This window comes from Colias philodice, chromosome 27 (assembly GCF_061535455.1).
Source record: "Colias philodice isolate Cphi_HAF_F1 chromosome 27, ilColPhil1 Martin Lab GWU primary, whole genome shotgun sequence".
Taxonomy (NCBI): domain Eukaryota; kingdom Metazoa; phylum Arthropoda; class Insecta; order Lepidoptera; family Pieridae; genus Colias; species Colias philodice.
This window is the reverse complement of record NC_143112.1, coordinates 3,083,876-3,111,277: the sequence shown is the minus strand read 5'-3', so window position 1 is coordinate 3,111,277 and position 27,402 is coordinate 3,083,876. Positions and strand designations below refer to the sequence as shown.

General features: G+C 32.0%; 3 protein-coding genes and 1 long non-coding RNA gene across 6 annotated transcripts in view; 2 read left to right on the top strand and 2 right to left on the bottom strand.

Moving 5' to 3' along the window:
- igl (IQ calmodulin-binding domain containing protein igloo) overlaps positions 1 to 27,402 on the bottom strand; it is a 547,908-nt gene that overhangs the window by 184,303 nt on the left and 336,203 nt on the right. The window lies entirely within an intron of this gene.
- The window catches only part of LOC149476545 (uncharacterized), a 201,854-nt gene that overhangs the window by 124,158 nt on the left and 50,294 nt on the right, over positions 1 to 27,402 (top strand). The window lies entirely within an intron of this gene.
- LOC149476546 (irregular chiasm C-roughest protein-like) overlaps positions 1 to 27,402 on the bottom strand; it is a 77,992-nt gene that overhangs the window by 18,844 nt on the left and 31,746 nt on the right. For all 3 annotated transcript variants that reach the window (XM_089711764.1, XM_089711761.1, XM_089711763.1), the window contains exons 2-8: positions 25,394 to 25,622; positions 18,598 to 18,748; positions 8,628 to 8,708; positions 5,822 to 5,973; positions 4,565 to 4,656; positions 2,022 to 2,130; positions 1,158 to 1,331 (exon numbers count right to left, since the gene is read on the bottom strand). In XM_089711764.1, the coding sequence (XP_089567890.1) occupies positions 1,158 to 1,331; positions 2,022 to 2,130; positions 4,565 to 4,656; positions 5,822 to 5,973; positions 8,628 to 8,708; positions 18,598 to 18,748; positions 25,394 to 25,561 (927 nt within the window). In that variant the 5' untranslated portion in view covers positions 25,562 to 25,622. The remainder of the gene's footprint in view (positions 1 to 1,157; positions 1,332 to 2,021; positions 2,131 to 4,564; positions 4,657 to 5,821; positions 5,974 to 8,627; positions 8,709 to 18,597; positions 18,749 to 25,393; positions 25,623 to 27,402) is intronic.
- The window catches only part of LOC149476540 (uncharacterized), a 203,568-nt gene continuing 196,885 nt past the window's right edge, over positions 20,720 to 27,402 (top strand). Inside the window, exon 1 of the long non-coding RNA XR_016317821.1 lies at positions 20,720 to 21,177. This is a non-coding gene — a long non-coding RNA (uncharacterized LOC149476540). The remainder of the gene's footprint in view (positions 21,178 to 27,402) is intronic.

Sequence of the window (27,402 nt, the reverse complement as noted above, 5' to 3'; positions counted from 1 at the left end):
ATAGTATTATAATTGTTTGTTTTTTAAAAAGCGATCCGCTTCTGGCACTCGCCGGCCGCTGCGGCGGCACGCTCGCTTTGCTCGCTCGGCTCGTGCGTTGTTTATCAAAGTCTAACCTAACCTAACCTAACTGTTTTTTATTGCAAAAACGATTCGCTTCTAGCATTCGCCGACCGCTGCCGCGGCACTAACTTAAATGACATTAAACAAGTTTTTAGAATATTCTGAATTTTTTAAATATTTTATGGACTTTTTATATTTTATACGATCTGGCCAAATGTGGATGGCCAAATCGTGAAACGTTGACGATTTAACGATCTGATCAAACTATGTTGGCCATTTCATGAAATGCGACCATTTCGTGAAATGATCGATCATATCATGAAATGAGCAAATCTACGATATGGCCACGACATATACATATTATCATACAAAGAATAAATAAGTCCCTTATTTTTCATTTTTATTAAAAAAGTAAGTAATTTTAATTCTTTGGCGTTTAATTTTAACAATCTTACGTCATGATTTCATGTACCAAGTACCAGGCGGGCATAATAACGCAAGAGCTTATTTCATACAAAGAATATTCCATGCATACACGCGTACGTAAGAAATAATATATTACAGGGGCGTTGAATGTTATATGAGAGAAAATATTAAATAAGCCTACCAAATGTACGTACAAGGTTAGTAATTTGTAATTCGGGTGATAATGGAAGCTTCTAGAATTCTTATTTTATGATACGATTGAATTTCGTAGAATTTTTTTTTGTAGTAAATTGTTTCGTGGAAATCTGTTTGTTATAAATTAAATTGTCTTGTTATTATTTTTGTTTTTCGGATTGGAAATAATGATGCCTATGAGGCTATGAATATTAAAGCAGAGTAATGATAGATATTAAATTTAAGATAAATATTTCTTGTTAGTTTTTCACGCAAAATCTACTAAACGGATTTGGCTGTTATTAAAAATCTTTATAGCTTATTTTGTCTTAAAATTACGTCCAAAAATATTAAGCAACAACAATCAGAGATGAAATTTTTCAAAAAATTTTGACAATTTTTTATTAAAGATAATTCGATTGGCTCGATTCTATCAGTAACTACTTACATATTTTCTTAATATTTAAATGATATAATAGTAAAAATATACTCACCATTTCATCAGCATAATCCCCAATAACTGGGTTATTATTAATAAACCACCGGTATACTTGGGCTATGGGATTTGCGTCAACCGAGCATCGAAACCGGGCCTCCGTGCCTTCTGGTACCTTGTTGTTTATGGCCCCAGATATAATTGATACGTTGATCTTTGGAGCGTATTTCACCTGGTGAAGAAGTATTGTTTTATCTATCTAATATTTACATATTTTATTTAATAATTGACCGCCTCCTTGGTACAGTGGTTGACGCGTGAGCGTAGAACCTGGGTTCTATTCCCGGTGGAGACGAAGAAAAAAAAATGTCTCGGTCTAGCAGGACACAGAAGGCTGATCACCCACTTTTCCCTAAAGGAAATGGATCAGTGAAACAGATGTAAGTATATTTAATGCATCTTCCCCTTACCCCACTAGGGGACACGGGACTTCACACTTATTTAATACTAACAATAAATCTCAAGTATAATTATAGCTCTATTAGAGCGTTATTTTCGGCTTCTCGATTCATTTTCGGTTTGAGGCAGTTTTAATAAATGTTACCGAAAGAATAGTAGAAAGTAGAAACACTCAGAACAAAAAATCTAGTTTCTTTATTCCTTTTAAGTATTAGGATATAATTTAGTTAAAACATGCATCAATAATTTGACCAAATCAATCAAACTTTTCAAGAATATGGTGAAATATGACTTAAGAAAGCTTCAGCGTCTGTACTGCCAACAAATTAGGCTTACAATACTGAAATTTAGTATACTGATAATAAAATACGTTAATTATAAAGAAATTTAATGTACTAGAAAATAAATAGGTTTACATTAACTAAAAAGTAATAACAAATCAAGTTCACAATTATTAACTTACTTCAATATGGACAGTGGCCATTCTATACGCTCGATCAGCTGTGTTCTGAGCTTGGCAGGTCAAGGTTTGATTGTGGTGCACCTTACTTGGTACTAACCGCAAAACAGATCTGTAACCAAAATATAATTATATTATCTTAATATTATATTATCAGCTTAATTATCTATTCTCCATATATAACTCTCGTGTTACGAAACGGCTGGACTGTTTCTCTTGCAATGTATATTGGATAGATCTTAAAATCGATAAACATCTATTTTTTATACCCCTAAGTGATAAGAGTAATGCAGAACAACGTTTGCCGGGGCAAAAGTTCATCAAATAATCGGTGTTCATAATATACTTCCTATCCTATCCTACTAATATTATAAATGCGAAAGTTTGTGAGGATGTGTGTGTGTTTGTTATTCTTTCACGCAAATACTACTGAACCGAATACAATGAAATTTTTATATTCTTTTTTATACATAAGCTGAATATTATCATAATTTACATACGATCCGTGTTTTTATATATCATTCCATATTTTTAAATATCTAATTGTATCTACTATAATATTGAAAACAAAACAAGAAGATAAAATATTGTATTTCAATCATAATTGACATGCATCCAGATTAATTAAATTAACAGACACTGCAATTAAATCAATACTATTAATTAAATTATGAAATGAATCTAGTGTGTGTGCCATTTTTATTAACTCTCTACTAATTGGTTCTTTTGTACGAGGAATAATTGAAAGGTTTTTGTATTCTATTCTGAAAACTGAATTTACGCTTTGTTATGTATAATGAGTAATTTTTAAACAATAGAAATAATTTGATCACGAGAGGATATTCGAATCCAGACGATAGTAGGGCATTAACTTCTTCATGTTTTTTCAATTATTTAAAAAATTTACACTTTACAATGCTGTTACTAGATTAGCATATTATTATTATGCATGTTATGTACACACATTTCTCTATAATATAATAAATCATCTATTAAAATATAATCCTGCATCAAATTCCGTTGCACAGTTTTAAATGTCTAAGCATACCTACAGGCTACATATGGACAGACAGCGGTAAGTGACTTTATTATATACTATGTATTGAAATTCTAGTAGTATATAAGGTTTGATTAATTTATTCGAATAGAAAAGAGTGAAACTGATTTAGGGTGCACTCACACACATCAGTCACCGTCAAGTCACCGATGACTGATCGGTGACGGTTCGTGTACGTATCCACAAACACCAGTCACCGTCATGTTGTCCGTCAGTCACGTCGCCGGTTTGACTGAATCATTGAACACATACATCAGGTTAGGGCGCTTGTGCACTACAAGGAATTTTACTGTCCGGCATTCCGATTTTTTACGGTCCGGTGTGGCATGAAAAAACCGATGAATTGCTTGTGCACCTGTCCGTCTTTACTCGGATCAGTGCGGTACAGTTCAAGGAAGTTTGGCGGTATAATGCTATCATAAATGATTGTTTTTGCATTTTACAAGAAACGATTAAAAATATAGAAGGTGAAATATTATATTACTTACTTCGTTATAATAAAAAGTAAAGTTCCGTAAGAGATTTAAAATGCGTGTTTCACTTATTTATTTTAATCGGTGACGAGGAGCTAAAGCTATTCCCACTTGAACTTTAACTTACCAACACTTACTTAGATAATAATTATTGGTCAATGCTTGGTCAATGTATATAAAATAACAATACCGACTTCTCAAATCTCATTGCCAACTAAAAGAAAGTAAAACAAGAGCTTGCTTTCAATTGGCATATGCAGTAAAAACAGTAAAATCCAAGCAAGTGGGCATTCGAAAACAATTATACCTACAGCGACTCGTAGACACAAAAAACCATCCGGAATAGGGAAAAGTAAAATGTCGGACAGTAAAATTACGTATAGTGCACAAGCTAGTATATAGATTAATGGCGTGCCATACCGGACCGTAAAAAATCGGAATGCCGGACCGTAAAATTCCTTGTAGTGGACAAACGCCCTTAGTCAGTGATTAGACGTGTGTCACGCTAGAGAACATGTAGCAATTGACGGTAGCACGACGCTGACTGAACTGAGACGTGACGGCACCGGGTGAGTGGGGATAAAAGTATGATACATGTATGGAAAGATTATTTGACGTGCCTGACCGGTGACGTCACTGATAGATTTCGTGCCGGCGACTGTCGTGTGGGAACAGAGTCATACTAGAACTATTGATACATATTTTTTTTTAATCCTGTCCGGTGACGTGCCGTGACGGTGACTGATGTGTGTGAGTGCACCCTTAAATGGCTCTAACGTTAAATATATAATATTATGGCAAACATATTAAATTAATAAACCATTTTTATATACTTAGTCGTAAGAAATACATTTCAATTAATTATGAAACCATCTTTAGATTATCATCGCAGTTTTTTTCATATAGGTATGCTACCTACTACCTACTACAGCTACCTACTAACTAAAAAAATATTACAATTTTACTAATTATTATTTTGATCAGTTAAAATTAAATGTATAAATAAATAGACTTACCTTGTTCTATATCTCTGTTCGTCCGGTAACAGTTCGACTCTGTTCTCAACGTCGTTTTTCATTACATTCTGATTTCCATCTACCCACGTTATCTGTCAAAAAATATAATTATGTTTTAGAAATTACACACGGGAGCTAGGATAAAAATTAGTTTAAATGTAATAATAATGTACTGCGATTCTACACAACTGCCTAATTGATGTAGACAGAAAATTGATAACAAATCACAGCTAGTCAACGATTATTAACAAAGTGAGGGTAGTTGGGTCAAACGTCGTATAAACAACGTCTGAGCCTAAGGGCAGGATTCGCACGAATGCGCCACTACGTAGTATTTAATACAATTACATCATAACGCACACATTGACAAAATCCAAGTTACCATGGCGTATCTATGAATGGTGACCATAAATATTTTTTTCATAGACTGATTATTTTTATCATAATAATACCAAAAAAATAATGATTTGTTTTTCGCTTGAAATAAAACTAAAACGTTTTTCCATAATATTTCGGAGAAAACAGATTTTTGATGTATAATCCTTTAGAGATAATAAATTGGCTTAGACAGATTAAGTTCGAAGAAAATACGATAAATAATTGAACCTAGAAACAGGGTTATATTTAGGAGTTTAGTTTCTGTGAAAATTCGACAACTTAATAAAATATAAGTACGTAAAATAAAGACGATTAATATGAAAATAGTCTATTAAACAGAGGTCGGTTACTAACTGAAAAAAGTTTTTGACTCAATAGAGATTAATTATATTCAGACGCTTAAGAAGACTATTATTAAATTTATTAAAATTACTTTAACCATGAAGTTTAGGTACTATTTATTTTGTATAGAATAATGTTTTCAATATAACAAAATAAGTTACTGCTAAGTATTTACTATTTATTATTTATAATTGTTTTGAAATGATTGTGTGATTTTTCTTTTCTGACAACTTATTCTAGCACACAAAATTCCTTAGCTAAAATATACTTTAATATAGTTAAAAAAAAACTATAAAACACGCTTTAATGGTCGAATTAACTAAAATTATATTTTTTATGAATATTTCCTTCTTATTATTCATAATAATAAGATAAACTAATGAAATTTTTGTATTGTCACCGATCCTTGATAAGTGTACAAAGTTTATCTATAATCGGTCCGTTTAAAGTGAATCAAAATCGAGTCTAAAGACATCTTCATACAAACATACATGTGAAGCTAATATAAGCGTTAAAAAGGACATTATCACCACTTACTTCAGCAGCAGGCTTTCCACCTTCAGACACGCATTCTATATCAATGGGCTGGTCTTCAGTGGCATCTATGAAGGCACCTTGGAGTATCCTTGGCGGTTCCGGAGCCACCAGGACGGTTAGATGGGCATATCTTGATCGGATTGCTGGAGCACCTATAGGAATGATTAGAAGTTTGGTAAGAATGTGAACAGTTTTTTTTTAATCTTTGTTTATTTACCAATTTTTGTCCAAAAGGACGATATCAATCCCATCGTACCTTGTACAGATATGTTTCACTTAACAATTTATATTAATGTAAATAGTTGTTTCAGAACGGTTAGAATGTTAACAGTTGTTTCAGATGTTTGGTAAGAACGTTAATAGTTGTTTCAGATGTTTGGTAAGAATATTAATAGTTGTTTCAGATATTTGGTAAGAATGTGAATAGTAGAGTCTAGACTAGAGTCTAGCCTAGATTCTCGTAGGTAATGGTAGTTATGTGTTGAGCAACAGTTAATCCACTATGTTGCTGGAAATCTTATTTATACGCTCAGGCGACAACATTTCAACGTGCTTTATTATTTTGTTCAACATGTTTAAATTCAAATTCAAATTCAAATTCAAATTCAAATTATATTTATTTGCAAGAATGTAGTTACAAATTATAGATGTTTTTAATTACAATATTATGTGGCTAATACATTCTACCCATTGATTGGGTGTGCAAATATTGAAAAGAAAGTTGATTAGTCTAATTATTTAAATGTACACACAATTCAATTTTCACAATTACGCGAACGCACTACGATTAACACGATTATATCACACACTTATCACACACAATTCAGTTTACACTACTTAAAAGTCATAAATTCTTCAATGTCATAAAATTGTTTCACCATCAACCAGTTCGTCAGTTTATTTTTGAAAAAGTTTACTGGTAGTTCCTTGAAATTGTCCGGTATTTTATTATATATTTTAATAGCCATAAATATTACACTGTTTTTAGCTTTGTTAATTCTACACGTTGGGAAATGTAATTTGTTTTGGTATCTTGTCAACATATGCGAATTTACATCTCCTTTCTTCTTAAAGTATTCCGGGTGATATTTTACAAATAAACATACTTCTCTTATGTACATGCAAGTTAAAGTAAGGATCCGTAATTTACTAAACAGAGGTCTACAACTGTCTCTTTGGTTCAAACCGCACAGAGCTCTGATACATTTTTTTTGTGAGACAAATACCTTCCGCACATCACAAGATTGTCCCCAAAGAATGATTCCATACGAAAGTACAGAGGAAACGTAGGCATGATAAGCATTTATTGCTGCATTCATAGAAACAGTATCTCTTAAACGCCGTAATACGTAAACGAAACGATTAATTCTGTCACAAACGTAATCAATATGTTTGTTCCATTTTAGACCTTCATCCAACAAAACACCCAAGAATTTATGATGATCTACTTGTTCTATTACTTGGTTATCACACTTTATATTTAGGTTTATTTTGGAGCAATTTTTTGTATAAAATTGAATTATTTTTGTTTTTAATAAGTTAATTTTAAGATTGTTGTCTTCTAACCATTTTACAATATTTTTAACTGCTTCATTTATATCTCTCTCGTACGTTTCCTTTTCAGTACATTTAACAATTAGGGTAGTGTCGTCTGCGAATAAAACTGATTTGTGTTTCACTGATTTCGGTAGGTCATTAATATACAAGAGAAATAAAAACGGGCCGAGCACACTTCCTTGTGGTACACCTGATCTATTAGTTTTTTTTACTGATCTATATACGTTTCTTGATTGATTTACTATTTTTTGTATTTCCACAAACTGATCTCTATCCTTTAAATAACTAGCAATCCATTCTTTGGCAATTCCTCTTATACCATATTTATCTAACTTAAGCAAGAGTAATTCATGGTCTACAAAATCAAATGCCTTGCTCATATCTAGAAATATAGCGCTTACGGGTTTTTTTTCGATGAAGGCTTGAATTATTTCTTTCACCATATCAAAGCATGCTAATGAAGTGGAACTATTTTTCCTAAATCCAAACTGTTCTTTACATAAGATCTTGTTTCTATCAATATAATTTCTAATTCTTTCTAAGATTACTTTTTCAAATATTTTAGATATCACTGGTATTAACGCTATAGGTCTGTAATTCTTAATATCTTTCGGATCGCCTTTTTTAAATAATGGTTTTATCACTGATGTTTTCAGCGCGTGTGGAAAAGTTCCCTGTTCCATCGATAAATTTACAAGAAAAGACAACGGTTCGCAAATATGGTCACTGCATGATTTTAATATTTTTGTACTTATTCCATCTGTTCCTACTGAATTAGTGTTATTAAGTGATTTTATTATTTTACAAATTTCGTTACTGTTTGTAGGTGTTAAGAAAATAGTATTGCAACTTTCTGTAGTCAAAGTCTTTTTTATGGCATTTACATCCAAATTAAATTTTGTTTGATTTGTGATGTCAATAAAAAAATTATTAAACTGTTCGCAAATTTCATTCATTGAGTCGTATATTTTATTATTAACTACAATCTCTTCAATTTCTGTAATATTGGTTTCGTCATTAATATTATTAGATATCATTTGCCATAATGCTTTGTTTTTATTTTTTGCCAATTTAATAAATTTTTCACTTTGAATTTGTTTTGATTTAAGAATGCACCTTTTTAGTATATTTTTATATTTCACATAATTTTTTTCAACTTTGTTGCTAAATATATGTTTACCATGTATACAGGGCTATATAACGTTTAAGGAGTAATGTTAAAAGTTTAAAGGTCACTAATAAAACTTACCATTAAGCCCCGAGCTAACTTGACACTGGTAACTGCCATCGTCATCTAATGTGACGTCACGAATGTCTAATGAATAATCACCTGTGAACAAAATAAATAGAGTAAGTACATTAATCTTACATTATCCAATAATAATATATATTTAGTGTATCTGTATTATTTCTATAGACTGGAAGATCTTCGAATCAAAATTTAATTTAGGTTTTTCTTTATTCACATGCATAAGGTTAAAAATAAATGCCTAATTATAAACCTGTACTTTAATTATAAATAATTATAAGACTTAATTAAATTCCAGATTCATATCGATTGACGTTGAACTGTTCAGCATACAATCAAATATAGCTATTCAAGTATCAACATACAATTATTATACAATAGTAGATATGTAAGTACTTATAAAATTTTCGAGAGAAATAACAAACCTTATAAAAATTCACTTATAGTAACATATTATTCCAGTAGTTTCGATTTGTTACGTATTTTACAAAACGACTACCACAAATCGACGAAACTTTCAATACATTACATGAACTAAAACTAATCACGTACGAAAACATGCCAAAGTCATTTCAATCAGGCTAATTAGCAAAATGTATTCCTTTTGATAGTCGATGAATGTAACATATCAATCACATTACGGCTTGTACTGAAAATATACGTATGTACGTAATATGTTCCTATTGATTTTCGGTTAAAATAGTTTAGTGTTATATAATCTCTACAGTAAAAAGTATTACTTGAAGATCATTTTCAGTAATATTATCGAACTTAGAACCCTATAACATGAAAAATATTTTTACGTAAACAAACAAAACAGAATTACGAAATTGAACCTATAGGAGTATTTCAGTAAAAAAGGTGCAGTATATGTATATTTTATAATATGAGGCATGATTTTTTGTCACGTTATTCCTTAGCTTTCAATCAATATAAATATAAATAAATCAGCCGATTTGGTCCAGTTATTTACGAGTTTTACGCTTTTTATCAGAGTTGTATCAATTTCAAGTTTTATAACTTAATAAAAAATACGTTTAACATCACGAATAGACACTTATTAATATAGAAATTGCGTAAGTATTAATTCAACCTAACCACAAATCTTAAAACTTCATAACTGAAATATAAACAATATGATGAAATCAACCTTGAAATCCAGATGCGTCAAACAAAAATTTTCAGCACTGTATTCTGCGGTCATTGACCGCTTCGTCTAATTATATAAATGCCATTTCAAACACTAATCTATACTATTATTATAGAGCTGAAGAGTTTGTATGTTTGCTTGAACGTGCTAATCTCAGGGATCACTGGTCCGATTTGAAAAATTACCTATATTTTCACTGTTAGATAGTCCATATTTTATCGAGGAAGTCTTATAGGCTCTAGCTTTCCGTCCGTGGCTTCGTACATACACATACATCCATTCTCATAATCTTTCGCATTTATAATATAAGTAGGATTTGATTTTTCGATATAATATACTAGATTTCCGCCCGCGGCTTCGCCCGCGTTTGCAAAGGAAAACCCGCATAGTTCCCGTTCCCGTGGGATTTCCGGGATAAAACCTATCCTATGTGTTAATCCAAGTTACCCTCTATATGTGTGCTAAATTTCTTGTAATCGGTTCAGTAGTTTTTACGTGAAAGAGTAACAAACATCCATACATCCATACATCCATACTTACAAACTTTCGCCTTTATAATAGTACTTACTAGATTTCCGCCCGCGGCTTCGCCCGCGTTTTCAAAGGAAAACCCGCATAGTTCCCGTTCCCGTGGGATTTCCGGGATAAAACCTATCCTATGTGTTATTCTGATGTATAAGCTATATTGTGGTACAGTTTCATTCAAATCCATTCAGTAGTTTTTACGTGAAAGAGTAACAAACATCCATACATCCATACATCCATACTTACAAACTTTCGCTCTTATAATATATATTAAGATTAAGAAGTAGGATTTGATTTTTCGATATAATATATTATCATCTCGCTAAGATTAATAGGAGCGGAGCAATGCGTTTAAAACCGCGGGGCACAGCTAGTACATGTATGAAATTAAAATCAAGCTTTGCGGGGCTTTGAAATTAAATGATGTTTTTAATCAAATAATTTTCACTCCAAATTAGGTATGTTAATTGAAATATTTGAAACACGAAATTTGAAATATTATCAGAAATTAGATTTGCGTATGTGGTAGATAATTGATGACATGTTTTAATATGATAATTAATTTTAAATGCTTTTTATAGTAAGGTTGTTGAATGGGAATAGAAATAATATCGTTTTCATGTTCATTAACGTATCAATGTTTAGTAACAGATATTATTTTTGCATAGAGTGAATAATTAAAATCGCATAAGGAAAATTTTATATTAAGATAACGGTACCTGTAGTAATTATAAACAAATATTATTAGTGCTTGAATAGCAGCTATTACGTACATTTTTCGTACACTATCACTTAAAAAAAACCAGAATCTATATGCAATTTAGTACCTATTCGTAAAATCTAAACTTAATTAAACGTAAGTAATTCTATTACCATATGTATGTATAGATATTGTATATTCGTAAACGCCCCTTCTTCATAAACCTTAAATTACATATATCACATTTTAAACTCAATTCATCAATCCATAATACCAAATAACTAAAACGATTCCATAGCATCTTAAAAGTCAATTTTACTAAATAAACGTTTGCATTTGAGTTTGACTTGAAAAACGATGAGTGTCAATTCGTATTAAAACCAAGCGTTCCATCCATGTTCCATCTGTCTATAAAATTACCAAAGCAATTATTTTGTATTGGGTCGAGCACGTTTCAAAGATATACACGTATTCCTACATAAATATAAATAAACCTGACCTTTTATATTAGCGCCATCTAGTAAAAATTGTACAAAACTAGCTCTATGAATGTTTATTACAAACTTCAGTAATGTTTTTTGACGTGACAACGTCTTATAATTCGAAAGAGCCGGCTGCACGCACGAAAAAACATGACTCATGCGGCGTTACCTCGCTCTGAGGCGTTCCATGTAGGCTTGAAGTGCAAGCGAGAGCGCGGAACGAGCGACAAAGTAGCACAATCGGACGTTTTGATTCACGTTCAACTATCGTCAGTAAACCGACTTTACAGACAACCAATTTTTTATTTAATAATTATAAGCCGACCTACGTAACTTTGACCGCTCTCAAAATAATTTATGTTATCATTTTTGCATCATTTACTCAGTTTGGTCAAAACATGTTGTTCTTTAGCCTATATCTACGCTGTTATTTATTTTTAGTTCTTTCCAGTGTTTGATTTTACGCGAGAATTATACATTTATAAATTAAAGATTTTTAACGGATTTTAAAGCGATTTATTCGTTATATTATTTCCCGACGTTTTGCACACTTGGCAGCGAGCGTGGTCACGGGGAGACTAAGATGTTATACGTCTTGACGGTCATTAAAAATTGCTACTTGTAAACTACCTCCACTATTTCTCCGTAGTTGTTATGTGGTATTATTCCTTTACATTTACGCACATAATATAACTACAGTGATGACGGACAATAACCGAACATGTACAGAAATAATTTTAACGTCATCGGTTTAGTAATTTACCTAGATCTCATTACCTATCTGTGCCAACTATGTAATGTATCGTTTAATAGTTTTTAGTATTAACTATTAAGTCATTGTTCGAACTTGTATTCTTTTAGCGACAATGAACAGTTATTATAATAATTTAATAATTAGTTTAAACATAAGAAAATGAAGATAATATTCTTATCAAAACTTTGAAAAATATGTAATTTTGAAATCGTAAAAGTTAAATATATATAATATGTGTGTTAAATAACGTAACCTACGCATACTGTTGGCGACATAATTTGGATATTTATAATCTGTGCAACTTACAGAGCCACCTGGCAACACTGTTATTCGGGAAGACATCTTTGATTTACAATTTACATTTTACACGGCATTCTATACAATCCTTTCTGTTAATTACTATTTTACAATTGTTACATTAATAAAGTACATACGAGAGAATTATTACTTTCTATTATCATACAACCCGACATACATAACAGATTGGCGACGAGTAAGTGGAAATTCAACATAAATTATCAAGTGAAGAACATCGTGCGTACATTGACCCATGTGCTCCTAACACCTTTTCCTTTGTTCCAAGGGTTCCACATCCCGTGATGATAACCCGCTTCACAACCTCCTTTTTCCTTCATAATAATATACAATACATTACAAGTACGCAAAATGGAACAGCAATTGGGGCAAGTATTATCGCAAATGTTAGAAACTATTCGAGGAATTCAAGTACAACAAGCGCAATTACAACAACAATTACAAAATACGGATAAATCGGTGAGTGGAATTACATTACAACCATACGACGAAAACAATGAAAGTTTCGCATCGTATTTACAGAGGTTAGAAAATTACATTAACCTAAAAGGAGTTACAAATGATAAAACAAAATCACAGATTTTTCTGAACTGCATTGGTCCTAAATACTATCAAGTTTTACAAAATATTACAGCACCTGATTCTCCGAAAACCAAATCATATTATGAACTGATACAATTATTGAAAAACCATATTGCACCTGAACCTGGTGAAGTAGCCCAACAGCACAAATTTTGTTTAAGACAACAATACGAATGTGAAAGTATTGCAAATTATGTTGCTGGTTTAAAAGAACTAGGGGGAAAATGTAACTTTCAATGTGCAAGCTGTCAACACAGCACATTTGAAACTCATCTGCGAGTACAATTCATACGAGGTCTCCGGAATTCAGAAATAAAAGAAAGATTATTACAAGAAAGCTCATCTACAAAGGTTGATGATTTAATTAAAATTGCAATGGCGATTGAGACATCTAAAGCTGAAACAAAAGAAATGTGTTCTGGCCAAGTAAACATTAACAAAATTTCAACTAAATCAAATTATTTCAAAAATAATACAAACATACATAAACCTAAAAATATAAATACATACAAAGATAAAAATATAAATAAATCATACAGTTCATATAACGAGAAGAAGAGAGAGATAAAATGTTTTCGATGTGGGAAGGAAAACCATACAGCAAGGCAATGTCGTTTGAAACATAAACTATTTTGCAAGAAATGTAAGACAAAGGGACACATACAATCGGTATGTTTCAGAGAACAAAAACAAATTGAGTTAGTTCAGGATCAATTCACCGAGGAAGATGAAATATATGAAATACATAAGATATTTAACAATAACATACAGAGTGATAAATTTAACATAACCTTACAATTAAATGGAAAAATACATAATTTAGAACTGGATACAGGCGCTGCAGTTACTACATGCTCGACAAATTTTTATGAAAAATATTTTAATAATCTGAAACTTAAAGATACATCAGTAAAGCTAAGAACATACACAGGAGAAATAATACTCCCATTAGGAACTTGCAATTTAAATATTCAGTATAAGAACACAGTTATTGAAGGAAGAATCTTTGTAATTGACCGCAAAGTAGACACCGTAGTTGGAAGAGAATGGCTTAGAAAATTGAACTTAAATTTTGAAGTAAATTCAATATACAAGGAAGAACAAGACATAACAGAAAAAGAATTCAAAAATAAATTACAAACATTATTAGAAGAATATAAAGAATTATTTACAGAAGAAATAGGTGAAATTAAAGATTATCAAGTCGCATTTAAATTGAAAGAAGATGCAGTTCCAGTTTATTTAAAGCCACGTCCAGTACCATTTGCATTGAAAAATCAAGTAGAGGCAGAAATTGACAGATTAGAAAAAGAAGGCATATTAGAAAAGGTTACATACTCACAGTGGGGTACACCAATTGTTCCTGTGATGAAACATAATGGAAAGGTACGCCTATGTGCCGACTACAGAGCTACATTAAATAAAAACATAGAAAATGACATACGATTAAGGAAGACTACAGAACATGCGAATGCCGACTATTTTTCAAGAATACAATATACAGATACAACTGAAAGGAATGAGACAATGACAGACGATGAAGCGTTCTACCTAAATCAAATTGCAGAAATGCCAGTTTCATTAAAGGAAATAAGAGAAGCTACAGCCACTGACCCTGAGTTACAGAAATTATACATAGATATACAGTCAGGAAGAGAAGATACAGGAAGACTATACGAATATTCACTACAAAACAATTGCATATTTTATGGCATAAGAATTGTAATACCTAAAAAGTTACAACCTCAAATATTAAAAGAACTACATACAGCTCACACCGGTATTGTGAAAATGAAGGCATTAGCCAGAAGCTATGTCTGGTGGAAGAATATAGACATAGATATAGAGAACATGGTAAAGCAGTGTAAAACATGCTGTTTAATGAAAAACAACCCTACTAAAGTACCTATACACATCTGGGAATATCCGAAAGAACCATGGAGTAGAATTCATATTGATTACGCAGGACCATTCATGAATCAATATTTTCTTATTGTGGTAGATGCCTACACAAAATGGTTAGAGGTAATACCTACTACTTCTATCACAGCTACAGCTACTATTAATATTTTAATTTGGCTTACCAGTTACCCAAGTATCTGATAATGGAAGACAATTTAGATCAGAGGAAATGTTAAGATTTTTAAAGGAAAATGGAATACAAGCAAAGTTTACAGCACCCTTTCACCCATCTACAAATGGTCAAGCAGAAAGATATGTACAAACGGTTAAAAATAAACTTAAAGCAATGATGAACGAAGAAGGATGTGTACAAGATAAGTTACAAAGATTTTTAATGATGTATAGAAAAACACCTAATAGTTCTACAGGGCAGAGTCCAGGAGAAATGATGTTTAAAAGAATATATAGGACAAGAATAGATTTAGTGAAAAGAAAACAAGAAGTTAGAGAAAGCAACAATGAAGAATTAAAGGTATACAAAGAGTTTAAACCAGGAGATAGAGTACAAATAAGGATGTATGATAGTAACAAATGGAAATTTGGAAGAATATTAGAGAGGAAAGGAAAATTACATTACAAGGTGGAAGTAGATGGAAAGATACATCACAGACATACTGATCAGATTATAAAGACATCATGCTTGAGTGAGAATATTAATACACCAGATACTTACCGACCAACTTACCTGCAAGAGAGTTCACCCACACCAGCTTCACCTGAAAAAGAATGCATACAACCTAGCCCTACAGTAATAACACATACACCAAGAAGATCATCTATACAGCCAGTAGCAAGTCCAGGAAATTACCAACCAGAAAACCTTGTACCAGAAACAATTCCAGATACACATGAACCTACACCATCCAGAATTGAAATCCGTCGTAGTACTAGGATGAGAAAACCTCCCAATAGATTGAACCTTTAAATTTATAACGAGGGAGAGTGTTGGCGACATAATTTGGATATTTATAATCTGTGCAACTTACAGAGCCACCTGGCAACACTGTTATTCGGGAAGACATCTTTGATTTACAATTTACATTTTACACGGCATTCTATACAATCCTTTCTGTTAATTACTATTTTACAATTGTTACATTAATAAAGTACATACGAGAGAATTATTACTTTCTATTATCATACAACCCGACATACATAACACATACTAACAACGGAATTAGAACTACTATGTATTATATTATTTAACCTTAAACTATATAAGAACATTTTGGCACAAGAATTTTGGGAACATAACCTACTTTTAAACCTTAGATTAAGGATTGGTCTCCGCGCGCGCGCTACGACTAGATACCGCCGCGCCGGCGTACTTGAAAAATGCGGCAACTAATAGTACGCCGAATTCGGCGTACCCAAGCCAGTCGTGTCACAAGCATTGTGTGGAGAGGGCGAACCGATAGTTTTTACAGATTTTGAACAAAATCTGAAGTAAAATGCCTATTTGTGTCATAAAACTGTTTAAAAATAATACAACAAAAAATAAGAAAGACACTGGGATCACGTACCATCACTAAGTATCGTATTATTCGAAATTTCTCCTTTACTTCGAAAATTTTTTCTACGAAAATACGACGCCATTCAGTGTTACCGTACTGCATATCCAAAAAAATACACGTGGTTGAGGAAATCTTTTAGCAATAATTTGAACTTTTTTTTTCAATACTATTACTAACACATGTATAAAAAAGTATAATAACAATAATTTATTTCTGTTTAACCATGTTTAACTGACTCATATAATATGTTTTTTTTTTATTTCCGCTTTTTTACTTTTAAACAACCTTTGTGACTATAGTAGCGTCGCAAGTGGATTTGAGTCGCATGTTCATGGATTCGATTCCCGGCCAGGTCAGGATGAAAAAAAATTTTTTTCAAACTTCTTTCCAACATGCCACATTTCCCATTTATGAGGTAAAATTTATGTAGCTGGCAGCCCAATTCTTCACACACACTAGCGTCTTTACAAATTGCCTAACACACACTACAGAAATGAGTTGCCGCACTCACAGAGCTATTGTTTTTAGGTGGGGCGGTATCTAGTCGTAGCGCGCGCGCGGAGACCAATCCTTAATCTAAGTTTTAAACCTATTTATTTGCGAAACAAACTTGTAGAATGTAGATAGTGTATTTTCTAGTTCTTCTCTAGTAAAAACACGCTGTTTTTAATAGTAAGGAAAAATAAAAACCTACCTACTTAGTTAATTTAAAAAATTATTTAAATTATACACTTATTTATACAGCGAAGCAAATGGAGGGTTATGTTTTTAACCTGTATGTATGGTTGTTCATCTGTTCTCTCATAACTTGTAACAAAAATTCCTGTTTTATTATGATCTATCATTTTATTAGCTCAATATAAAACGATCAAAGAAAAGTACATAAAAATATTACAGATCCAAAAACATTTATGTCATGTGACATCTCGTAAACCGCACTTGATCTGTGTGATGAATTGTGCTAAAAACTGACAGTTTTTCCTGTAAAAACGTTCTAAAAATAGTTTCAATAGTACTACTAGTATGTAGATAGTGGCCTTAAATAACATAACCTATATTTTTATTAGAAAGAAATAGAAAGGATAAAAACCGGTTTCAACACTTGCTGATAATCTATTTGACACTTTTAGGTGTAAATTTTCATACATTATTTGCTATATTTTCTGACAGATAAGCTAAACAGACCCTATCAGGAACGCGGGAAACAGACTAAATATTATGATGCTGTACCCAACTATTTTTAAGTTAACAATATAGGCAACAGATGAAATAAAATTATATAAAGTAATGCAAATAATATTACTGAATACTCTTTCAGAACTGAGTCATGAGCGAATTTTCTATATGACGTCATAGATTTGGAGAGGCCTACGGGCTACGCACAACTCAATATAAATATCTAGATCGTTTTAGAGCTATCTGTTGAAGATTTTACGCATACTTTTTGAAGTGTAATAAAACTGTATTTTTCCCTCGCCTATCTTTGGTAGAAAGGTAAAAGTGGATTTAATTATTCTCTTTTCAGTAGCCTATTTTTATGATTCTAAATTCTTATAGTTTACTAGCTGTGCTCCGCGGTTTCACCCGCATTGCTCAGCTTCTATTAGTCCTAGCGTGATGATATATAGCCTATAGCCTTCCTCGATAAATGGGCTAACACCGAAAGAATTTTTCTAATCGGACCAGTAGTTCCTGAGATTAGCGCGTTCAAACAAACTCTTCAGTTTTATAATATTAGTATAGATATGCAGTGATTTTACAGACGTATAAATAACAATACCAATAATTATTATTAACTAGCGGTCCGCCCCGGCTTCGCCCGTGGTACATATTTTCGTTTTCTCTACATAAAAACCACCCTCGTACTTCAAGGAATATAATAAAAAAAGAATTATCGAAATCGGTTCAGCCGTTCTCGAGTTATGCGCTTACCAACACATTTTGCGATTCATTTTTATATATAAATTATATATAAAGATAACATACCTTCTTCATCACTCCCAATCATGGAATACCGTTCGTAGCCACTGAGATTCCTATGAGTGCCCAGACCGAAGTCGTCCTTTGTCCATTGTAATGTACCAGCTTTGTGTTCTACCCTGCATGGTAGGGTTACACGGGAACCGACGATTGCACTCTGTGGAAAGAGATTTTATTTAGTTATTAATTAAACGTATCCAAAACATTTTTATTATTAGCTTAGTACTACTGCTTTGTTCTAATAACTATAATCCATACTAATATTATAAATGCGAAAGTAACTCTGTCTGTATGTCTGTTACTCAATCACGCCTAAACTACTGACCCAATTTGCATGAAATTTGGTATGGAGATATTTTGATACCCGAGAAAGGACATAGGCTACCTTTTATTGCGAAATAATATGTACCACGGGCGAAGCCGGGGCGGACCTCTAGTATTGTATAATAATAATAGGGTCTGATATTTTAGTTTTTATAGCATTCAAATGCTAATGCCGGCTGTACACACTCGCCGAGACACACCGAGACAGTCCGAGAACGAGTATGTACATGGTGGCATTCGTCTTGTCTCGCTCTCTCGTGTCTCGCCTCGGTTGTCTCGGTTGTACTTCTAAAACAAAGAAGCGTTTCTATTGATTCCTTAAAAATACAATAAAATACATTAACTATTCAGGAAGTTTTTATATTTATTTCCCTGTTTCTACTGCGATGCATGGTAATCATCCACCATCTTCTTTTTCTCCATGGTTTGAGAATTTTTTTTTATAGTAAATGTTTAAAAAATTATAATAGCTCACGGCACAAAGACAAATAGCAGCAGCTTTTTCTACGTCCATTCTCGTGTAAGTCTTCAGTTCAAATGTTAGAACGAGTGTGTACAGGCATGCTCTCGACGAGAGTCTTTTCGGCCGAGGCTCTCGACGAGTGTGTACATACACATACACATACATCGCAGCGGAAGACGCGGGTGCGAAACCCGCGTCGTGATAGATTTCGTATATTCTTTAAAGTTTGTAATAATAATATGGTGACTAATTTGTTGGTAAATTTATAGGTGGTAGGTAAGTAATTTATTTTAATAGGCAATTTTACAAAAATACGAATTGGAATATTTTTGTAAAATAGGTAACGAAATGGTAACGAATTGTTTACTACCTACTATGCCACGCTAGTCGTAAACTGGTAATCTGTAAAATGGTAATATGTATTTAACGGTAAAATGGTAATAGATAAAAATGATCTATCTACGTATTATAATTATTTATCTGTTAGGTATATCGAATTAAATATCTTTTTATATTAAAACGTATTTACCTATTCAACTCTACTACTACATTCTGTTTTTATAAAAATGCATTAACACAGTATTAAAATTTAAAAGGTTCATTTTAAAGCACATACACACGTGAAATCAAAAAGAAAATAAATAATGGCGTGTCAAATATTTTCCATTACACAAATAAAAAACTTACGTTCCTATTTACATAATGAACGAAAAACAACAAATAAAGCTGGGTTTCCTTCAAAAAGAAATTATCGTAGCTTCATAAATTGTGTAACTAATATAATTAGCACAATTACATGTCAACTGTATGAATGTTAATAAATGTTGAAAGAGCCATTCTTTATATTTCTTGTTTTTCTATAAATGAGAAATCACGCTCAGTTGAAAAGTAACCTTTTCAACCGATTTACAAAAACGAGCGTATGTGCCGAGCCCACGTGTCAGAAGTGAAACTTCTTTGGCAAGATTCAAAGATATTAAGAAGATCGTCGCCTTACTCCATGACGTGACGGTATTGCCATGACGCGACCTTTAAATTTTACTCTCAACGCGCTTTAAGAAGTTTCACTTCAAAAAAGTCTCAATTTGACTGTTTTTGTTTGGGTTTTTATCTCAGAACTTTTGACTGGGTGAACCAATTTGGGTGATTCTTTTTTATTTGAAAGCTGGTCCCTTCCGGTTGGTTTTGTTCAAATGTTGTCTAGTTGTGATGTAATAATGTTTTTGTTAAACATAGTGATGTGAGTGTCAAACAATAGTTCGAATACTAAATGATATAAAAATGAAATCAATATTTAAATAATAATCAATGTATAATAAAAAATAATTTGGAAAATCCAAAAGTGCACGCCTCATAATTTTTTTTTAATAAATATTTATTAATTATTATTTTTGTTTATTTAATAACAATTAAACCACATCGAATCAGACCCTGAAAAATGAAAGGGTTCTATTCCTGAGCATACTCAAGCGTAAGAGAAAAAAAAAGACTCGATTAGTAGAGTATTTCGGTCGCTATCGTGTTAACAAGAAAAAGGATCCGCACATACAGACACACGGACGTCCAAGACAGAACTTTTTTAAACTGTTTTTTAACTAGTTTAAATAACAAAAATGACATAAAAAATATCATGAACGTTAAAAATAGTGTTTTTTCTTAATATGTGTGTGTATGTATTATCTTACAAGTGCAATGTATGATACATAAAGACATTTTAAGTTTGAAAAATCAGATGTTTTGCGCGAAGTGACAGTAGTACCCACCTCAACGCTTCGCTTATGAGGCGTGCAATATGCTATGTGAAGGGCATTAACTGTTGTTAGAAACATCACTTGAAATTAATAGTCACATAAACCAGACGTTTTGTATTTACTTAATTAATTAAAAATAATGTTCTTACGAATAACATAAATTATTTATTACTATATTAATGACTAGCTGTTCCCCGCGGTTTCACCCGCATTGCTCTGCTCCTGATGGTCTTAGCATGATGATATAATAGCCTATAGTCTTCCTCGATAAATGGGCTATCTAACACCGAAATAATTTTACAAATCGGACCAGTAGTTTCTGAGATTAGCGCGTTCAAACAAACAAACTCTTCAGCTTTATAATATTAGTATAGATAATGAACAAGCCATTTAAAGAGCTTTTAATTAGATTAGACACAAGAATTCCGTTATTCCTTTACATAAAGAATTTGCATATTGAATAAGCGTATGCTATAAATAAATGACATAATAGGCTTGACTGTAATTTTAAATAAAAAAATAAAATCTATGATTAAATTATATTCTAAAGAATACTTTAAAAGATATCGCATATCAGAAGCTAAAAATAGTATCTATTTATATTAATTTGAAAACAGGTTAGGCATATTTATATTAATTTAACACACACATTATCAATCACATCACTACAGCACCGTTTATTTTTCAAACACGAAATTTCACAAATCGCGCAATTCTAAGAAACGATAGTATCGTTTTTATGGATATTGCTTCGTGTTTTGTCAAAGCCTGTTAATTATAAACTATGATAAGCCCAGTAAACAAAAGCCTGAATAGCTATGCAAATTATGTGAATAATTATAAAATTATTAGTTTTAATAACGTATGGTTTGAGTTACAAACTGAAAGCGATTTTAGTTGAACAAAATTTTTTTATCGCGAGGCAGGATTGGAACTCGCGAATTTCTTCTGTTCTTATGGGGTTATATTTTACTGTTTTTTTAAATAGGCATGTATTATGTATTATTTTAACAATGTTGGTTAAATAAAGTGTACTGGAAGTCATATCAGACGATAACAGCTGTTGATCAATGAGAATTTATTTTTAAATCCAACATTTTTAGGCGCGTTTCATGTAAGTTTCACTTCTGACACGTGTGCACACGCTTTTGATAGATAACTGTTAAAAAGTATAATCAACAGAAGATTAAAAATTAAGTATTAATTTGTTAAAATTGTTAAAATAAATAATTTAACACGCGGTTATCTTTTTCCTTACGCCATGCATCAAAAATTCGTTATACGCAAGGCCGTCGGTTTTTATATTAAAATTCACATCCATATTGATCAAATTTTACCATAATGTTGCTAATTTAATATATATTTTCATAATATGTTAAACTTTACGCGCACTTTCTTGTTACGTGACTGATAGAAAAAGGATCTTGTCTTGTCCTGAATATTTATTTATTATTTTTTTACGTATTTTTCCAGGATACAAAGTATCCTATTTTATGCCCAGGATAATAAGGTATAATTTTCAATGTACAGAATTGACCCTTCTACAGATTTATTATATACGTATAGATATAGATGTCGTTTTATTTTGTTGTTTGTGGTTTCTTTTCGAGTTATCTGTAAAGTAAAATAGGTACATCTATTACATTGGTTTTATTGAAATATATGCGAACAGACACTACCTACGAAAGAAATCAAGACTATCTACATATATAATATATATTATGTAGATAGTCTTGATTTCTTTCGTAGGTAGTGTCTGTTCGCATGTGCTATGAGATTAGCACCAGAAATCACTTGTTGTTTTGTATATAAATTAATTCATATACATTGATTTTTCAATTCAAAGTACAAACAACAAACACCTTTTTTGCTTATAAAAACTTGCAAAGCAAAATATCCTTAAGCGTAAACCAGATCAGATATCAATAAACAACAAAAACCTTATTCATTTGGAAACATTATGAATATTCATTAACCATAATTCCATTTATGGCTATGTCAGATAGAATGCTTTTTTAGCGCGCGTCAGAGACTTCTCTCTGTTTGACAGTATGTTACCACCACAGAACATTAAAAACATGTTCTGTGGTTACCATGTAGTATAACACAATTTGGGGCAAAAACGCAACTAAACGCTAATGCTCTGTCACGTGCTGCTTACGCGTTCTCTGACAGAGCCTTTAGCGTGCGTAAAGCATTTTTGCTTGCATTACCGCATAATACAGCACATTAAGGCGTCATAGCGCGGTGTCTTATGTTGTATTACGCGGCTATGTACAGTCAAGTAGACCTAACGCTATGACACGCGATAAATACGCATTCTATCTGACAAGGCCAGTAGCGCCCAGTACAACAAAATTCGGCGTCATAGCACGTCGACAGGTTAGGTTAGTTAAATCGTCCTATCTAACAAAGCCTTTAGTGTAATATATTCAAATTTTTATGTATCAATCTGCTTTTAATTTAGAAACATATTTATGATTTATGGCGACGTTGTTTTAATAATTACCTACACCATTAACATAAACTGTTTAAATGCAAAACTGTAAACGGATTTCGTTTCGCATTAACCTTTGTATTTTTAATAGATTTATTTAAATAAGTTAAAGCGGAACCTTTCTGAAAATAATTGGCTGCTGAGAAGTGCTGTCCTGTTGTATATTTTTTTAACAGTGATTGGAAATTTATGGATTCATTTCTTAAAATGTTAATATACTTATTAAGGACTAGCTGTGCTCCGCGCTCCTAATAGCCTTCCTCGATAAATGGGCTATCGCACACCGAAATAATTTTTCAAATCGGACCAGTAGTTCCTGAGATTAGCGCGTTCAAACAAACAAACTCTTCAGCTTTATAATATTAGTATAGATTAGATTACATAGTTTATTAAGACTAAAAAACACGCTTTAATAAGATAAACTCACGACATCATACATGCAATCGATCCTTGCTAAGTCTACAAAGTGTGAATTAAATCTGTCCGTTTAAATTGAGCCAAAATCGAGTCTAAAGGAGTCGGTTACCAGTTATCACATACAGGAGCAGCTAATAAAAGCGTGTTAAAAAGGTACTTTTCGTATCGAAAACTATTACATGAAATGTGTTTCTTTTTCCATAAACACCGCTAATGAAGGACACTAATTAATTATTCATTTAATAAGCCTTTAAAATGACCGAGGTCAATAACCCACTAAGTGATATTGTGAAATCGATCAACACACGTTGCAGTCGTTAAAACTGTAATAAAACTTAATTTTATAACTGTTTTAGGATCGTTATTTACGTTTATTTATCAGTAATTATGTTAAGCGCGAATAGTATTATTTTATGGTAACAGACTAGGTTGTAAACGCTGCTTTGCTTCATTGAGAGTTAAACTGTATTAAAAACCGTTTTAAATTGCAATAAAAGAGCTTGTGCACCAAGCACACGTGTCAGAAGTGAAACTTCTTTGGCAAGATTCAAAAATACTAAAATCGACGCCTTACTACGTGACCTGACGGTGTTTTCATGGCTCGACCTTGAAATTTTACTCTCAACGCGCCTAAAGAAGTTTTACTTCAAAAGTATATGTAAGACGATAGATATTTTCTATAAGTTTTGATAAAGGTAGAAGATACATATAATAAAATAGTGTGTCAGTTAAGATATTTCATTATTATTAAATAACGAAATGTTATATTTTGAAATGTAATACTGTTACCGAAATAGATATAGTTTGTATTACAATTAAATTTCATTCTCTATAAACATAGAATCTTTAGAAACTCAAAGTTTTCTATTGTTGTTAACTAACTTCGAAAACTACGCAGCCTTGCTACAATAATTATAATAGACTTATTTTAGACATACTGTGCTACTACTAATTATTATTTACATAAATCATATTATTTATATGATATCTAATGTAATGTATTTATAATTGGTAAATGCAAAAAATACAGTGAGTACACTACTTTATTGAACCACTAGCTTTTCACCCGCAGCTTCGCCCGCGTAGAAAGGAAAAACCCGCATGGCTTTTATTTTCCCGTGGGAATTTCGTGGTGTTAAAAACTAACCTTTGCTACGTTATCTACCCTATGTGAGTGCCAATTCTCATGAAAATCAGTTCAACAGTTTTTACGTGAAGGAGAAACAAACAAACCTACAAACTTTCGCATTTACGATATTAGTAGGATCTAATGTAAATATGTATTTAAAGTCTATAAAAAACATTGGTAGGTACAATATGAATATACTACTTTCGAAAACAAAAACATACCTGGTCCTGCGGCTCCATAGCGAACCTCTGTTCCTCGTAACCATAGCAACCGCTAACAAAGATCACCAGCAGGAACCAAACATCCGTTATCCGCATCCGTTTACATCTATTTACGGATTTCGTTACATCCCTGCGCGCGCGCACTTCCAGTAAATCGTCGATTAGCATTTTGGTTTATTTCGTCGCATGTTGTTTTGAATTTGACATTGAGTCAGCGGAATGGCATTATCTGGAAAGACGGAAATAAATTAGTGAGCATGTATATTGATTTATTTTTATTATATTGAATTAGTTTTTCGCCCGTATGAACACACGTCGGTAGTTATGGGAGTCCCCAAGGGAATCAGATATTTCACAGCGGTAAAAATTTGCTTATATCATTCTAGTGTAAACTATCTCCAGCCACTATAATAAATATTATAAACAAACTAGCGGTCCGCCCCGGCTTCGCCCGTGGTACATATGAAAAATAGATGTTGGCCGATTCTCAGACTTACCCGATATGCACAGAAAATTTCATGAGAATCGGTGAACCCGTTTCGGAGGAGTATGCAGACTAACATTGTGACACGAGAATTTTATATATAAGAGATAAACATTCATATTAAGCGATCACATATTAGCGACACATAGCGATAATACTGTAATAATATAGGTACAGAAATACAGTAATATAATTGACTAATACAATTTCATGAAAATAAACTGCCAACCATGGAAAATGTTAACTTTTATCGACATGAAAATATCTTCATCTAATAGGTAGATATAACTTCCATATCCTACAAAAAGTAACCCAAAGAAAAGTCCAACAGAGATAAAATAATTCATTCAGCCATCCAGGCTAATTGAATTTAATTTCTTTCAACTTCATCCCGTTGATTTCAACGTGCTCCACACATGTGTAGCCATGTGGTGAGTTATCAATGAAACGTAGCTCTATGGATACTGGATGAGCCCGAAATAGTATATTATGTTAGAAGGTTATTGGGCTTGCTTCCTGTGCTTGATTAGTAAGGCTTGATTACTATTTGAAGATATGAAAGTTGATATTTGTTAAAAATAACTGTTTGCGGATTTTCTGAAAATTTGGAAATAAAAGCACTATGCTCATTTGCTATAGGAAAATATTAAACTCTATAAGAGTGGCAAATGTTGGGGTACTTCAGCCTTACAATAAAAGTAAAGCCGCTGCAGACGTATATTATTTAAAGTTTCGCAAATATACAATTTTAAAATGATTCCATGTAGATTGTAGACCGAAAGACGACCGAATCTACACAGAACACGAAAGTGTTATATTTTTTCAATTTGAGAAGCAATTTAACTTCTTTGGCTTCCGTTATACTCTATCTATAAACTATGTTTTTTGATAGATCATACTAATCAGAATAAGAGAAGTAGGTACTTTAAAATATAATGATTTAAAATTTTTCTTGTTTTAATAATTTCACATCCAGTTTCTTTACATCCTTCATAGACAGCCATGTGCGACAAATATTATTTTAACGCCTTCTTTTTATAATTATGTGTACTTTAGTTAATTATCATCTGTGGCCACGATGGTTTAACGATTCCCATGATATTTTGGTCTGTTTATAGTTTGCGGCACTTTATTATTTATTAATTAAAGAGATAATTAGTGCATCTCCCGCTTAGATATTTTTGTTGGATATTCAACGATGTAAAAGTATTTTATGTTTCTGTTTCTGTCTGTGTGAGGATCTTTGGATTATCATAAATTTCGAATATCTGAATATATTTAGGTTTTTGCGATATTTCAGAGTACTCATATCATCGGTAAAGAAATGATTTTTTGTTTTATATTTAAATAAAAGTATTGTTATATCTGACTCAGTAATAAGTACCCTTAGAGCTAAGCTTACAAGTAACAATTTTGATATTAATTTATTGATCAAATACTCTTGTTAAAAAAATCCCTTTCATTATTGATAAAAGATCATAATAATATCCTTCTTAAAACGAATGAAAATAACTTTCGTAACATA